The 15,138-nt window shown below is 37.0% G+C and overlaps 1 protein-coding gene across 2 annotated transcripts in view; it reads left to right on the top strand.

Moving 5' to 3' along the window:
• Positions 1-15,138, top strand: part of igsf11 (immunoglobulin superfamily member 11) — a 109,315-nt gene that overhangs the window by 22,955 nt on the left and 71,222 nt on the right. The window contains exon 2 of one of the 2 annotated variants that reach the window (XM_008426056.3): positions 9,561-9,590. The exons of the other annotated variant lie outside the window; for it this stretch is intronic. Within the exon in view, the coding sequence (XP_008424278.1) occupies positions 9,561-9,590 (30 nt within the window). The remainder of the gene's footprint in view (positions 1-9,560; positions 9,591-15,138) is intronic. 2 annotated transcript variants of the gene reach the window in all.

Here is a 15,138-nt window from a genome sequence, read left to right on the forward strand (position 1 = left end):
GAAACATGTACAGGGCCTTATCTTAGAGGATCAGAATGAAAACTGAGTTCCCCAGTTGTCTCTCTTATTTCAGGAAATATTCACATCCTCTGTTTTTGTCTTGATTGGATTGTTTTTCACTTCAGGAATTAAATCGCTTTCCCTGTTAGCACAGATTGTGTGAGAACTGGAAAAAACAATATTTCTTCCCCTGCTTCACTCTGCTATGATAAAAGCATATGTGAATCCACAACGTTGGCTCTGAGAGTCTTGTGCTCCAGTGCCAGACTGGGCCACGTCGACGGCTCCTATTTCCTTCACACTTATTGCAATTAAAACATGACTTGTTGATTAAAGGACAGCAATCTGCTCTGTAAAATGTGCAGTGAGTGAGAGAGTAAATGTGTGTGTGTTCTTTTTTAAAACGTCTTTTCATCTTCTGTGAGGATTATCTTCTGTTTCCTGTTCTGCTGTATGCGCATGTGTGCTTCATGGGTCTGTGTTATCAGGGTTTATTTGGACGTCTGTACCAAGGGGTTTCGGTTCACACAGTGGGTTAATTGACCTCTGGAGACGCTTTCTGCTCTTCTAATGAATGTTTGGATTAAGTGTTTCTTCTGCATTTGTGTTAGATGTAAGATTTGTGCAGTCTTTGAATTTTTAGACGCCTCATTATTTTTCAAAATGAACCATTTGAACACACCACCTCTTTGGTAAATGTTTTTTTTTTTTCTGATATGGGAGTGAGGCCCACAATGCAATTTAGGCCATTTATGTTTTAAACGTTGAGGAAATGATGGAGGCTTTCTTTCATCCGCTGATTTTATGCTTCAAAGAACCTGGACCAAGTCTTTCAAAAGGCAATCACTGAATACACCATAACCACAAAGATGATATATCGTTGTTATCGTCAGGTTAGAACTGATTTTCATCAGTGGTTGGAAAAAAAATCTAAATCTAAGACATGTGCATCACATTTTTTTTTCTAAAGTCTTTAATTGCAGTAAATTAAATCACTGAATCATAATAAGCAACCTAAAATGTCATGAAACCTAAATTTCATTGTCTTACAAGAGAATGCTTTTTTTTTTTTTTTTTTTTTTTTGCAGATGCGTTTTATGTGTGAGTTCTATTAAAAGGCCTTATCATCAATGATGAATAGTCATTGTGCTGTAATCTAGGTTAGGGCCCAGGAGGCTTGCAAGCAGTAAAGTAAAACAAACAAATCATTGTCCATAAAAGAAAACATCTTTAACACCTCCTCTGCTGCCTCCCGTGTTATAATGACCTGCATTTCTAATAACATAGTGTGATGAGAAAGAAGAAGGATCAGTCTGGTGAAATTACAATGGAGTTTTCCTTTATGGTATTTAAATCTGTCTCTGGCACTCTCAAGGACAACATACACGTTTATCTGATGCTAAAGAAGCATTCACACTCAGAGGCATTCACACCTGCAGATTCAAAGAGGCAAACTAATGAAGCTTTTGTTCTAAAATAAAAGAAAAACCTGATTAAGACCCAGGAGGGAGAAGAATCAGGTGTGAACACGGAGGGTCATTAAATTATGTGTGAACGGACGCCAAGGATGTCTTTTTTTTTGTTTTTTTATGAAGCTGTTTGAAAGATAAAAAAGAACAATTCACCTCCGGCGGGACTTGGTTGCTGAATGTTGTCTACAACATTTCGACTTGCTACCTAGTGATCTTCTCCCGGCTACAAAGATAAGCTCGAGAGGAGCGTAGGAGCGTAGGTTCACCTCCGAGAGACGCACGTCTCTGTGCTTGAAGGTGCATTTGTTCAGCGTCCACTGAGCAGTTCTGTTTTTACCATCTTCGCTTCACCGATGTAGGTGGGCTTCACTTCTAGAATGAACAAAACATCTCTGATGCGGTATTTCCCAAAATTGTTTGGATGAAGCTAGAAATTTCCATCAAATCGTATTCATCAAATTTAAAAATTCTAACATTTTTAGTGCTTCTAAGCCTTGATTCACGAAACAGATAAGTGTAAGGCACATATACCTAAGGCTGATCTTGTAGTTCCATTTTTTTCTTTCAAATTACTGCTTCTATCAAAAAAACTGGCAACACATTTCTTTAGTATTGTAATCCTTAGAAAAGAAAGACAAATTGGAAATTGCATGTCAGACTTTAAAGACAATAGGAAATGGGTAACAGTCAGGAAAAGACAGAACCGTCAAGTCCATTTATTTTTACCTTTGCACCAGTTCACATTTCCATTTTAATCAAATTAAACTGTTAGCTTCGCACACAAGTTTGTAATATTATCTGGCTTCCTTTTAAGTCTTGTTTTCAGTGCTCAAGTAAAGCCGGTATGTCATCAGAAATGGATGCAACGCTGAAGGTGCCCCAGAGTGATTTGTTTTAATGGTGTTGGCTTACTCTCTCAGAGAGCACAAACAGCAAAGCACATTTCACATCATTATGCTGCAAACAAATGCAGAGCTGGGAATAACTATGAAAATGAGTTGGAAAATTAGAAATCAGAAAGCACCATGTTTTGTGTTCAGGCACAATACAGAAACAACATTATGGAGATACAATACGTCCCTCTCCTGACCTACTGTATCCATTTTTACAAAAAAGTAATGTTGGTTAAAAGGGAAAAAAAAACGGATTGTGAAAGATTTCTTGTGCTGTTCTGCAACATTAATCTACTTTTGTGTTTTATTGGATAATTGCTGTTAATCAGTGAATTGTATTTGTTGTAAATAAATAATGAGCTTCAGAGATGCTCAAAGCTGTTGTGGCAATTTACATTGTAAATGTACTCAGCCACAAGTAATTACGTCAGACATTAGAAACACCATGTAATTGAAGAAACAAAGTTCTTATAGAGACTCTTTACATAATATAGCAATAAAAATAATATATGATAGCATCAAGATAATATAAATCAATAAGTTCTGGCACTTAGCTGGTCTACAAGATACCGTTTGTGAGTGAACACAATGTTACTATTTTTATATCACTATAAATATTAGCAACGTGATGTAAACAGTATGGTGTGGATGTAGGAAGCGGAGATATTTTAATAAAAAGCTTTACAAACCATGACCCAAACAAATACGGATTTCAAAAAGGATTTATCCAAGATGGAAGAAAAATGTTACAAAAGGTTAATTGGAAAAACTTTTAAATGATAAAAATATGATCAGACTGGATAACCTTAACAGCAATTTGTTTGGTGTATAACTTGGTTGCTGTTGGTCAAAGGACGACAGAACAGAAAAGATAAAATACGTGAAGACTTTCTTCAAATGATATTTAACTGAGTCCAAAACAATTTGATTTCAGGATCTTCACACTGGCAAAACCGGGAGAATTTTTGAATTTTGGAAATGCCAAGATGATTATAAGTGGACACTGCAATTACATAACATGGTTGTCTTTACATCTGTTCTACCCAAAGAAGAATCAAAAACCTAGAAATGTATTTAAGTGAAACACTTATTGGCAGTTGAATTACAATCAGCCTGACTTTCTGATTGTTATCCATCTAAATGAAGTAAAAAATAAAATTTTAAATGAAATAATTTCCGTCAGCACATATGCTTAGTGTGGTTAATGTTTAGTTTTATATCTAATACCCAATTTGTGGCCTGTATCATCGCTGCTACTTCAGTTTAAATGACATTTTCTGTCACTCTATGAGAAATAAAAACTTTTAAAAAATGTGGTAATTTTTAGACACTGTTGAATAAGTGTGAGCCAGGCTGATTGACAGCAGCACAGGAAAGCTGGGACAAACCCACATGGACCAGCGCACCCTGTCTCTGAGGCAGCGGTATGCGACACTATTTTGTACACCATAGCCAATTAAATTAAAAATGCAAACTTCTATGCTGCTAACATCTGGGCCAATAACTACACAAAATGGGCCACTTGCTTAAGGCATGCACTAATCAGTTTTGAACTGTAATTTTTTCCCTCTATTTTAATACTGCTTAGTTTATCAGCGTAATTGCCTTGAAGCACTCCAGGGAAAACTCCTGGTAGTTCTGATGGCCTTTCTGGTCTTCCAGGGGTGTAAAAAAAAAAAAAAAACAACCCCTCACCTAATCCCTTTTATATAAATTGGGGAAAAAATACACCAATTTACTTGAAGCACAAAAAACTGAGATCCAGTTTTATTCAGATGACTGATCGAAGAGGAAAATACAGATCGATTTTAGAGCAAAATACATCGACTTCAATCAAATCGTCAGTGGTGCAGCCAACTAGAAGTTCATTATCTGTAACTGTCTGTGAACTCTGCCTCTAATAAAATAACAGGCATATATTTTCAGGTTTACTTTCTGTTGGGTTAATATTAGGGCTATAACAAGATTTTAAGCCATGCAATATTGAAATGTGAAGTGAGCGCTGTCTAGTGAAGCACCAGCAAGTTGCTGTTTCAGCATGTGTCTGTTGAAATGGGTGCAAGCCATAATCATAAACCTTGGATGTGAAAATAAGTGCATTAAACTCGACAGCCAGTGTCTACATGCAAGTCTCCTGTTATGAAATAAAAAAGGAAGTTCTTGTATTACACTTGTTGAGATGACAGAGGGGTAGCTTCTATCTTGTAATTAGTCTAGATTGCATTAGATCATATCAGAAACCAATGATACTTCTAGAATCTACTTCTAGGTAGAATTGTTCATATTTATGAGTGCATAGTTGTCTGTGTTGCCGTTTGATGGATTGGCAACCTGTCCCAGGTGCACCTGGGATAGGTTGCCTTTTGCCCAATAATATTGCTTTGTTATTCCTTTGCTAAAAAAGTATTCTAATGTACACTTCTCAAACACAAGAAGATTTATTTTAGCAAAGGTGTAGGTATCTGCTTCTGTATGAACTACACCAGAAAAAAAAAAAAGAGCCAAGTACTGTTTAAGCAGTGAAAGGAGGTAGAAGGTATTGCTTTCACACTTTTTCACAACCATTCAGACTGGGCGCATTATGTAAGCGAGTCCTGTGAAGTCCACTTGCAATGCCACGTTTGATGTGACCAGCATCACAAGTCACAAACACCCTCAAAGAAAGAAAGAAAGAAAGAAAGAAAGAAAGAAAGAAAGAAAGAAAGAAAGAAAGAAAGAAAGAAAGAAAGAAAGAAAGAAAGAAAGCAACTAAAACCTTTGAAAATTAGCATTGAGGTAAACAACAAAGCATGGAGGATGCTCAGATTAACTGTCACTAATGAAAGTTTCATTCTGGGTAATAGGATGCGAGTGGAGAGATGGAAGCAGAAAACCTCATGTTTCTGTGGCCGTTTTATATGTTTACTTTTTACCCTCATGAGTGGTTATGGGGGACCACTGCTGGGGGTGGCAATGTCTCCATGGAAACTGACATTCTCTTGAAGGTCCTTGGCAGCCATTGCCAATTGTTAAACTTGCAATGGTTTGAAATTCTCAGAAAAGTGGCCAAGTGGTTGTAATGAAATCCTGTCTATTTGAGGTGGACTCAAGCAGAGAATAATCACACTGAGTTTAATGACTTTCTGACAGAGAAGAAAGACTGTATAATCTGTCGCTGACATAATCCAACCATTTAGTGCTTTTTCTTATTATTTTGCTTGCATTTATGGTCAATCATAAGTATTAAAGAATAATAGACTCTTTTTATATTACAAACCGAAAATGTTCTCTGTATAATTGAAGTGAATTTGAAAATGAAATGCACTTTTTGTTATGTTGTCCTTTTGTATACAATTCTCTGAAATGAATTGGTAAAGTCCTTGATGTTTACCCAGATTTCTTTTCTATGGGGAGTGAAGATGAACTTCAATTTTTATTCAGGTATTGTTTTCAGTTAGCTGGATATGTTTCAAAAGCTTGGCACCTTTTGAAAGAGGACACTTTATTTTGTGAAGGATGTTGTTTGCCTCTGTGTGCATTTTTAAATATGTTGGGGTGTCTTATAAGCCAATAGAGGCTGGGCATCGGTGAATGGCACAAAATAAACTATTACTTGCATACAAAATTGGAATAATTCAGAGCAGCAGTACTTTTATAGTGTGTGTGACGGGTAAAACCGGTTAAAACAACATCATAGGCCACATTTTCTTCCCACCGCTGCAATGAAATGTTTGCGCCTTTGTGTGCAAAACACTTTCGCATCATATGGCAGGTAGCAGGAGGACCTGCCCTTGTGAGCGACGGCAGCTGAGAAGGATCAGACTAGTAAAGTGTCAGCCTCACACCTTAGTCTGCAACACCAGCCCAAGCAGAAAATAGAGATTAACACTGTGTGCTCGTTTCCATTTCACTCCTTTTTTAGTTCATCTTGTCACGCATGCAGTAAGTGCAAATGGAGTTATTTTTCTGAATAATTCCAGCATTATATAATTATTCCAATTTGGGCAACATACATTCAGTGGGTTTACTTCACATTGCAACTACAAACTTTAATGTTTGACGTTCAAATTTTTTGACCTACACAGAGCCTAATTCTGGAAGGAGAGGAATGAAAAGGACCTTTTTTAATCAAACAAATACAAATCTTAAATTTTTCTTTTATTTATGTTCAGTCCACTTTAGTCAATACTTTGCAGAAGCACTTTTTTGTAATAAAACATTTATAATTTGTCTCTGCCAGCTTTGGACAGCTACAACTCACATTTTTTCTTTCTTGGTGGAGATTTGACTGTCTCAATACCTATATTGACATTCAGTTCAATGTGAGGAAGTGTCAGTTAGAAATGCAAAGCTCTTTTTAGTATGCCACAGAAGCTGCTATTGTTACCAGTCCTCCCTGGGTGGCCAGTCACTGTTCGGTGTGAAAATCAAAGGTTTTGCTCCTGTTCTCAAAGATTGCTGAATGGAGTCACAGTGATGGACAATGAAGCAGTGTTTTGCAAAAATAGAATGTATTGTTTTTTAATTTGTTCTCTTTTCATTTTCCTGAAAGTACATTTGAAACAATACTATTTTGAGATTCCTGTTCCTGTTGAAAGACTTTTATAACCGATTATAACTTTGCGAAGCAGGTTCCGTTGAAGCACCTCGAACATTTGCTGCCACTTACAAAAATGTCACTGATAACTTCTGCACTGGACCTTCCCACTATGCAGAACCGCTAATCACTCAGCAGATAGAGCAGTTTTCTGTTTGCACATGTAAAACCCAGATAGACAACAGCTCTGTTGATTAAAAGAAGCAAGCCAGTTTTAACCTGCGCAGCTTCCGACTAAAGGCCGTAGAAAGCTGGAAATCTTGTATTTGGGAAAACAACTTAGCTTTGCTGGAACTGCTGGAAGGCACAATTTAGTATTGGGGATACCTTTTGGTGCCAAATTCTTTTGCATTTGCATTTTTTTTTAATGTGCTTCAAAGGGAAGATGAAAACATCATTAAAATATTTTCAATTCAAAAGAGAATTAGCACATTTCTATGCTGTTACCATGCACCATATTTCTATAGCTACTGCATTCTCACGTCAGAGCCTCTGTATCTTTTTAAAACTCTTTCAGACAGAACTTAGATCTGTTGTATGCCACTTCCATGTGTGTGCATTCAGCTTTGAATGGATGCGAGACAGGTTGATCACTGCCAACTGCCTGACGACAGCAGTAAAAGTTGATATTGGCAGCTTGTCACATGCAAGTCAGTGCAGTCACATTCAGCTGCCATCTGTTTTTATTTTGCCTAGCAGACATAGAACAAAAAAAATGTTAATTTGGGCACACGTGCAGTTCAAGGTGGCGGAGAACATTCTGATGCAAAGTTTGATACTGCTTTTCCCTTTGACTGTTTGATAGCGAACACGTGACACATTTTTTTAGCACATGTAGTTAATGACTTTTTTTTTTTTTTTGGTTTTACATGCAACCATGCACAATAATTACTTTATGCCCCCTGCTAGGGAAGAGTTTAATTAACCATCCTCTTTCAGGGCAGATAATTAGTCAATAGCACACATGTGCACAAACACACTCTCATTATCACTTATGCAATAAGTCAATATGTAACTCTGAGAGTAGAATATACTTAGTCTTACTGTAGGAAAAACAAATTGTATGTTTTTAGTGTCACAGCTCAATAGAAAATTGAGATAAGCTGCAAATGAGGGACAAATTGAAAATGTTGTGGACTTACAGCCAAGATCTTTCATTTAGATTATGTATACTTAGTTATATTTATAAACAATGTATAAATACACATAAGCTTTTATTTTCCTCAAGTATCTTCAAAGTTTTCCCAGCAGGTTTACCAAAAATATGTATTTTTTAAAGGCCAGAATAATGAGGACTTACTTCAATTTTCTTCACATTTAGACATTTTTACACATTTTGCTTAGTTTTTGGTGGAATTTCCTTTAAAACTGTGCAAATTGGGTCAAAAATTTTGGGTATCCTTCCACAACCTTTATTCTCAATATTGGCCCATTCCTCCTGTCAAACTTTGCGTAATGAAATCATTTTTGTAAGCTGACTTGCTTGCACCTTTTGAGCTCTCCCCAATTCTTTATGAGACTAAGATTAAGGCTATTCCAAAACATGGACTAATTCTCTTTGTAACTAGGATGCAGGATGCATATGGGTCACAGTCCTTTTGGAAGAAAAGTTTGTGCCCAACTTTTAACTTCCTGGCTGTTCTCTTGAGATGTTGCTTAAGAACGTTCACAAAATATTTTTTTCCCAATGATGCCCTCTAATATGTGAAGTGCCCCAAACCCTCCTGCAGCAAAAACACCCACACAACATAATGCTGCTCCAACTGCACTTCACAGACTGGATGGGGTTGTCAGATTTGCAAGATTCCCCCAAATTCTTCTCTAAATGTGGTGATTATTATGTCAAAACAATTCAGTTTTAGTTTCATCCGACCCTTGGACAGATCATCATTACTGAGTGCATTTGCTAACTGCAATGTAGATTTGAGTAACCTATTTTTTTTCACCAGGATGTCTTTCAGTCCGTCATTGCAGGACTTCCTTTACTCTGGATACTCTTACCATCCTCAGATGGCATCTTTAAAAAATCTTGAGGTTATTTTTTTAATGAATTTTAGATATTTGGTTTGGACCAAATCACATTAATCTCAGGATCACAGAACGCGTCTCCTTTCTGCACACTATGATATTGGGATATTTCTATGGTTTTATTGTTGCATAAACTTGCTTGAACAGAAGAATGTGGCACCTCAAGACATTCACAAATGACAGCCAAGAATAAATCTGCCATCTGGACAGTTCTTTTCCTGATGTATTGGTGGACTTCCTTTTATTTTTATGATCTCACTAAATAAGCGCTGCGTTTGAGTCGATGCCTTACAATATATCCAAAGATGTTCCTGCTTTAACTCAGATTTTGTGAAATAGATGCTCACAAAGCTATTATGTCATCATCTGGTCTTTTCAATGTAGTTAAACGATATTTGTGTATGTTAGCTTCTGAATTTGGAGAAGGTAATAAAGAAAAAACAATCTCAAAACTTTTTAATTAGAAAACAGAAATTATTTTTGGTAAAAGTGCAGGCTGATTTAAACTTATATAGTGAGTCGCTTTGCATGCAGTGAGTAAATATATTGTTAACAGTAATTTAATGGATTTTTTATTATTATTATTTACAGGTTTGCGGTTTGATCTGCACACAGGAAAAGGTAAAACATTCTAATCTATGATTTGGGTTCTGTTTTTTTTTTTTCTCCACCTTACCAAATTGTACTTTATGGTCATTTTGGTCATCAAAGTACGGTGGAATAAGGTGAAAAGATTTCCTTAAAGGGACATTTCATGTAAATTTGACAATTTGTGCTCTCCTTTAGAGCTTTTCATATACATTTTGACAACTGATCACGTGAAGTAATTTTCTAATCTAATTAACTAATCAAAGCCAGATACTGAGAAAAGAGGTAATAACATTGTAAATAATAAATGTCAGTAGGAGGTCACTTAGAAATATTATAGATTGTTCTGCGTCCTGTTTCATACTCCTTGAGTCAACTGACCCAAATGGGGATCAGAGTCACAACCACAAAGTATTAAATATGCATAACATAATACTTAAAGTTAATTTAAGTAAATCAAATCAAATCAAATTTTATTTGTATAGCGCATTTCAACAACAAGGCATTTCAAAGTGGATTACATCATAAAAACACAATAACCCAAAGTCATGCAACAATCAAAACATTACATTAAGTCGAATGCCATCGTTAAATTCTTAATTATGTTTCAAAAGCAACTCCAACCAGGTAGGTTTTTAGTCTAGATTTGAAGGCACTCAGTGTATATCTACATTGTAAAAATAAAAAGCTTAGCATTTAAGACTATTTCCTCTTTTTACACAAATAGAAAAATAAACTATGGTAAGCAGCAGTGGTTTAGCATATTTGGACCAAGTGGTTTGTTTACAGGTGCAAATTGGAAACAGACTAGGTCAAAATAATAGGAACAGGGTACAACATAGAGGCACACATTCACTAAGGGGTGAATTAACTCTGTTCTTTTCATGCAATCCCCATCTATGCTTGGCTTTTCTTTTCAGTTCACAGCATAGAAACTAAATGTTTTTCAGGCTTTTGTCAGTATCTGGAATTATTAAGGGGATTTGTGTGTTTCATTATTTTTGCCGTATTCTCAATTACACCTGAGTAAATAGTTTGCAAATTAGGCTTTTTTGCCAGTCACAGAAAACAGAAACAGTGGACAAGTGTCATGTAGCCATATCTGATACAATCACACACAAGCTCAATCTAAAACAAAGCCACACATGCAATAAATTAGTTTCATCACATGCAGTTTAAATATATATTTTTTTGAATAACATGGTCCAGAGTTTCTTAGCAGTGTGTGTAATCAAACATATGAAACTAGTGACTCAACGGATTCATTTTCCTAGGTGATTTTATTGAACATACAGTATCGTGGGACGTCATTATTGTATCTGCCCTGAGATTTCTCATGTTGTTTATGGCAGGACTTGTAGCTGTTGTGTGCTTTGCTGTCCAGGCAGCGTTTGATCATTATGGTACTGGTGGGACAGCACTTCTTTTAGGTCTATTTCTGGCAGCTGGAGTCTGCAGCGCTACACGTCTATGGCCTTCCCTGTGTAGATTTAGTCCTGAATAATCCCCTCCATCTGCTGCCCCCTTCACCAGGTTTTACTTCTCAGCGTCTCTTCGTCTTTCGTTCTCTACAGTTTTGTTTCCGGATGAATTTCCGGGATTTTTGAAAGTCCTTCTGTGTTTTTTTTTGTTTTGTTGTGATTTTAATGTGACAATTCTCTTCTTAAACCATTTACCCTTTCAGTCCCTGCTGTGTTCCCAGTCGGTACTCCTCTCAATCCTAATCTCACTGTTTCTTCTTCTCCCATGGGTTTTTAATTTTCTCTCTCATTCTCTTTTATTTTCCCATCCTTTTTTCCATGATCTCTTCCTCATGATTCCCTTTGGTGTTTCAATTTCATCCAACTAAATCTCTAGATGTCCCTGCAGTGCTGCCTAATTTATCTATTTATTTTTTTATTTATTTGTGGGTTTGTTGTTTGTTTTTTTAAAGCTGTTTGTGATGCAAGACAATCCCTCGCTCAGTGGAAATCCATTTCTAATCCACTTTTCTATACTCAGAGACCACACTGAGTAGTTTGAACATAAATACCATAAAAATTCTCTTTGGATTTTTAAAAAGTTTTCACTTTTTAGTTTTTACAGAATGTATTCCACCAGGATTCCCCATTTGCATTGTAGAATAGGGTAGAGGTGCACCAATTTATCGACCTGCCGACTTATCAGCGCAGATTTCCTTAATTTTGGATCGGTGATCAGCTGATACTTGAATATGAAACTGATCTTATCCACCGATCTTCTCTACCTCTGCAAAGGTCTAAAAATCTGCCTCTGTCCTCTTTTGCTCGCCTGTGAGAGAGGTTTGACTGGTAGAGCTGCCCACCAGGTCATGTCTTCACGTTTGCAATTAACAATAGTCACCACACCATTGCCAACTCAGCCACTTTCTTGCTTTATTTAGTAACATTTCAGAAAAAAAATGGTATCAACTAAAATCGGAATCGGCAGGTCAGACTTTTTAAAGATTGGTAATCGGCCAGAAAACTGCACCCACCCCAAGACGCAGGTAAAACCAGCAGTGGGTTAGAACATTGAATTTAACCTACACTTCTCACTCTGCTCCACACCTGTTTGACCTCCTGACCTCATTCATGCATGGGACTCCAAGGAAAGCCACAGGAAACTGAAGACTCATAACACTCCTAAACTCCAACGTGGACGCTGACCAACATAATACTGACCTATTATGCTTGTGCAATACATTACATAAAGAGCAGTACTAAGCTTAAGCCCATCATAGCCCTTGGTAGATTAAAAAAAAATTCCAGTGTAGTCTACATCTACCTTATTTCTTCTCATCTTTCTCTTAGTGTTTTACTTTCGAAAAATAATTGTACAAACCTAAACATTATGTTCTCATGTTATTATAAGTGGCTTACTAAATTATGCACACAGAACTCTAACTTTATTATTATTTATTATTTATTATTATTATTTTCTTCCAAAAACTAGACAATCAAGTTTAATTTTGACAAAAAAAAAAAATGTAATTTAAGTTTTTTTAAATTCATCCCACGTTGTCTCATGAAAGTCCCTTTAATTTCTTTTGCAACACAGAACTTAATTGAAATACATCAGCATCAATTAGCATGTTTTATACCGTAAAATGCATGTTTTTCCAAATCCTTAAAAGATATGAGAGCAGGGTAAATATTATCTAGAAGCACGCTTGTGCTTTTCACCTACTCTGCTTCAGTTGTTGTTGCAAATGGATCATGAGAGGTAAAGAAATCCTCCTGTCTGGGTCTATGCTCCTTCTCGTCAGTCTACTCCCAGACAGTCACTATAAGTGCAGTGGAGCTGCAGAGCTTTACCCGGCACTCATGCAGACAAATGCTTTTGTGTGACACTGATGATCTCCAGATGTAGTGTGCTATATTCAGTGCATGGTAAAAGGTTTATTCTTCAAATAAACTGGGTGCAACAACAGGAATGACAGCAGTGACGAGCAAAATACAGGCAGGTGAGACATCGCCACGAGTGACGCGATTGTCAGCCGTGTTTGGCAGAGCTCTGCACCCGGATACATGTGGATTAACAATGACTGAATGGATTAGTGGGTGTGCGTCTGCGCATTTGTGTGCGTGTGTGTGTGTGTGTGTGTGAGAAAAAAATGTTTGAGTCATTCAGAAATGGAATGATAAAGCACAGTGAGAAGCGTATTTTCTAAACATGCACTAATAATGCTTTCAGATGATCGTACTTTGGTTTTAATACTAGTGACAAAAGAAACTGACTCAAGCTGCCACTCTTACACACAATATAACTACTAACACTAAAATGGTATCATATTTGCACTTAAAGCCCTGCTTCTAGAAGTCATACCCTGTTTTTTTCTCACTTCTCAGGTTAATTGATTTTCTTCTTCTGCTTCTCCCCACTCTTGCTTGTTTACTGCCCTCTGGTCTTAGAAAGGACATTTCCTTTTGGAATCTCTGAAATAACATGAACAGTGGTTGTTGGAGAGGGAAATTAATCACATGGGTGCTCACAACTCTGTAGGGCTTTGGGTTCAGCTATCTAATTAGCAGTCTCTCTCTTGACACTTTTATTAGGTCATTGGTTTAGTGTTAGAAAATTTGGCATGACTTCGCTTGTAGATGAGATCTTGATGTACAAGTCTGTAACAAAACGTTCTATGAGTAAAGTTTATTCGTTACTCAGTTCATTTAATGATACCAATCTAGATACTTTGAGGGGCAGGTGGGAGTTGGACTTGGAGGAATCCATATCAGACACAGTTTGGCAAAAAATTATTCAAAATATCTATTCGTCTTCAATATGTCTGAGACATGTTATAGTTCAATTCAAGGTAGTACATCGTCTACACTGGTCTAAGGACAGATTGTGCAAACTCAAAAGGAACTTGGATCCGACGTGTGATCGTTGTAAACAATCTCCAGCCACACTTTTACACACATTCTGGTCGTGTCCAAAGTTACATGGATACTGGCAAGGCATCTTTGACACCTTTTCAGGAATATTTGGACGAACTGTTCATCCATCACCACTCATCTCTCTCTTTGGGGTGGCTCCAGCAGAGGCCTCCTTCAGCAAACATCAGAGAACTGTGTTGGCTTTCTGCTCTATTCTAGCTAGAAGACTCATTCTTCTTCGATGGAAGGATCCACATCCTCCAGTATATGGACACTGGCTAAGAGAAGTTATGTCTTACATTCATTTGGAGAAGATCAGGTATACTATTAGGGGATCTGTTAACAAATTGACATCTGGCAGCCATTTATATCTTACGTAGAAACAATTTCGGCAGATAACTTTGTGTAATGATCAAATATTGGCTCTTTGTACACAAACCTGTGCTTTGTATCGACTGATGTATGAATACAAGGTGGATTCATGTTGGGGCAGTAGATCCGGTATAGGAGGGGAGGGGTGGGAGGGATTTCTGTTGTGTGTGTCTTTGTCAGTTTTTTGTTTGTGATTTATGTAAAAAAATAATAATAAAAAGACCTTGATTAAAAAAGAAAATTTGGCATGAAGCGCCATGCAAAGCGATTCATACTGCTGTACAATTTCTATACATTGTCACACCTTCCAGCATGAGAAAAACCCTAAACACACAACCAGAGATACAACGGGATGACTTATAGCAAAGCATATTCATACATTACAATAGCCATGTCAAAGTGTAGACCTGGGAATCTTTAGCTACAGTTATGAAATTATGTTCACATACACTGGGCTTGAGCTTTTGCAAAGAATTGACAAAAACCTAGCCTGGCTATTGCCTTCTTATACAGGTCTACTCGATTCTCACCTCCCTTCAGTGCTCTGCCGAGAATTTCTCCGACTGATTTGTCTGGTTGATTATAAACTGGGCCAATCAACAGACAGGAGTTGTGAACGATTGGCATCAATTTTCTCTGCAGTTTTAGATTTGTAGTCCCCCTTCATAGGGTTGTAGATTGGCAGGAGCATGTGGAGAAATTGAATAAAGCCATTCAGTTTGTGTAGGCCATGCTTCCAAATACTGTGCAATTAAAGTCAGAGCAACAGGAATGTTTAAGACATTTAATGGCTGGCAAAGATTTCATGACCCCACTCCTCATGGGGTTGCTTA

Source organism: Poecilia reticulata, chromosome 13 (genome assembly GCF_904066995.2).
Source record: "Poecilia reticulata chromosome 13, P_reticulata-male-v2, whole genome shotgun sequence".
Lineage (NCBI taxonomy): Eukaryota > Metazoa > Chordata > Actinopteri > Cyprinodontiformes > Poeciliidae > Poecilia > Poecilia reticulata.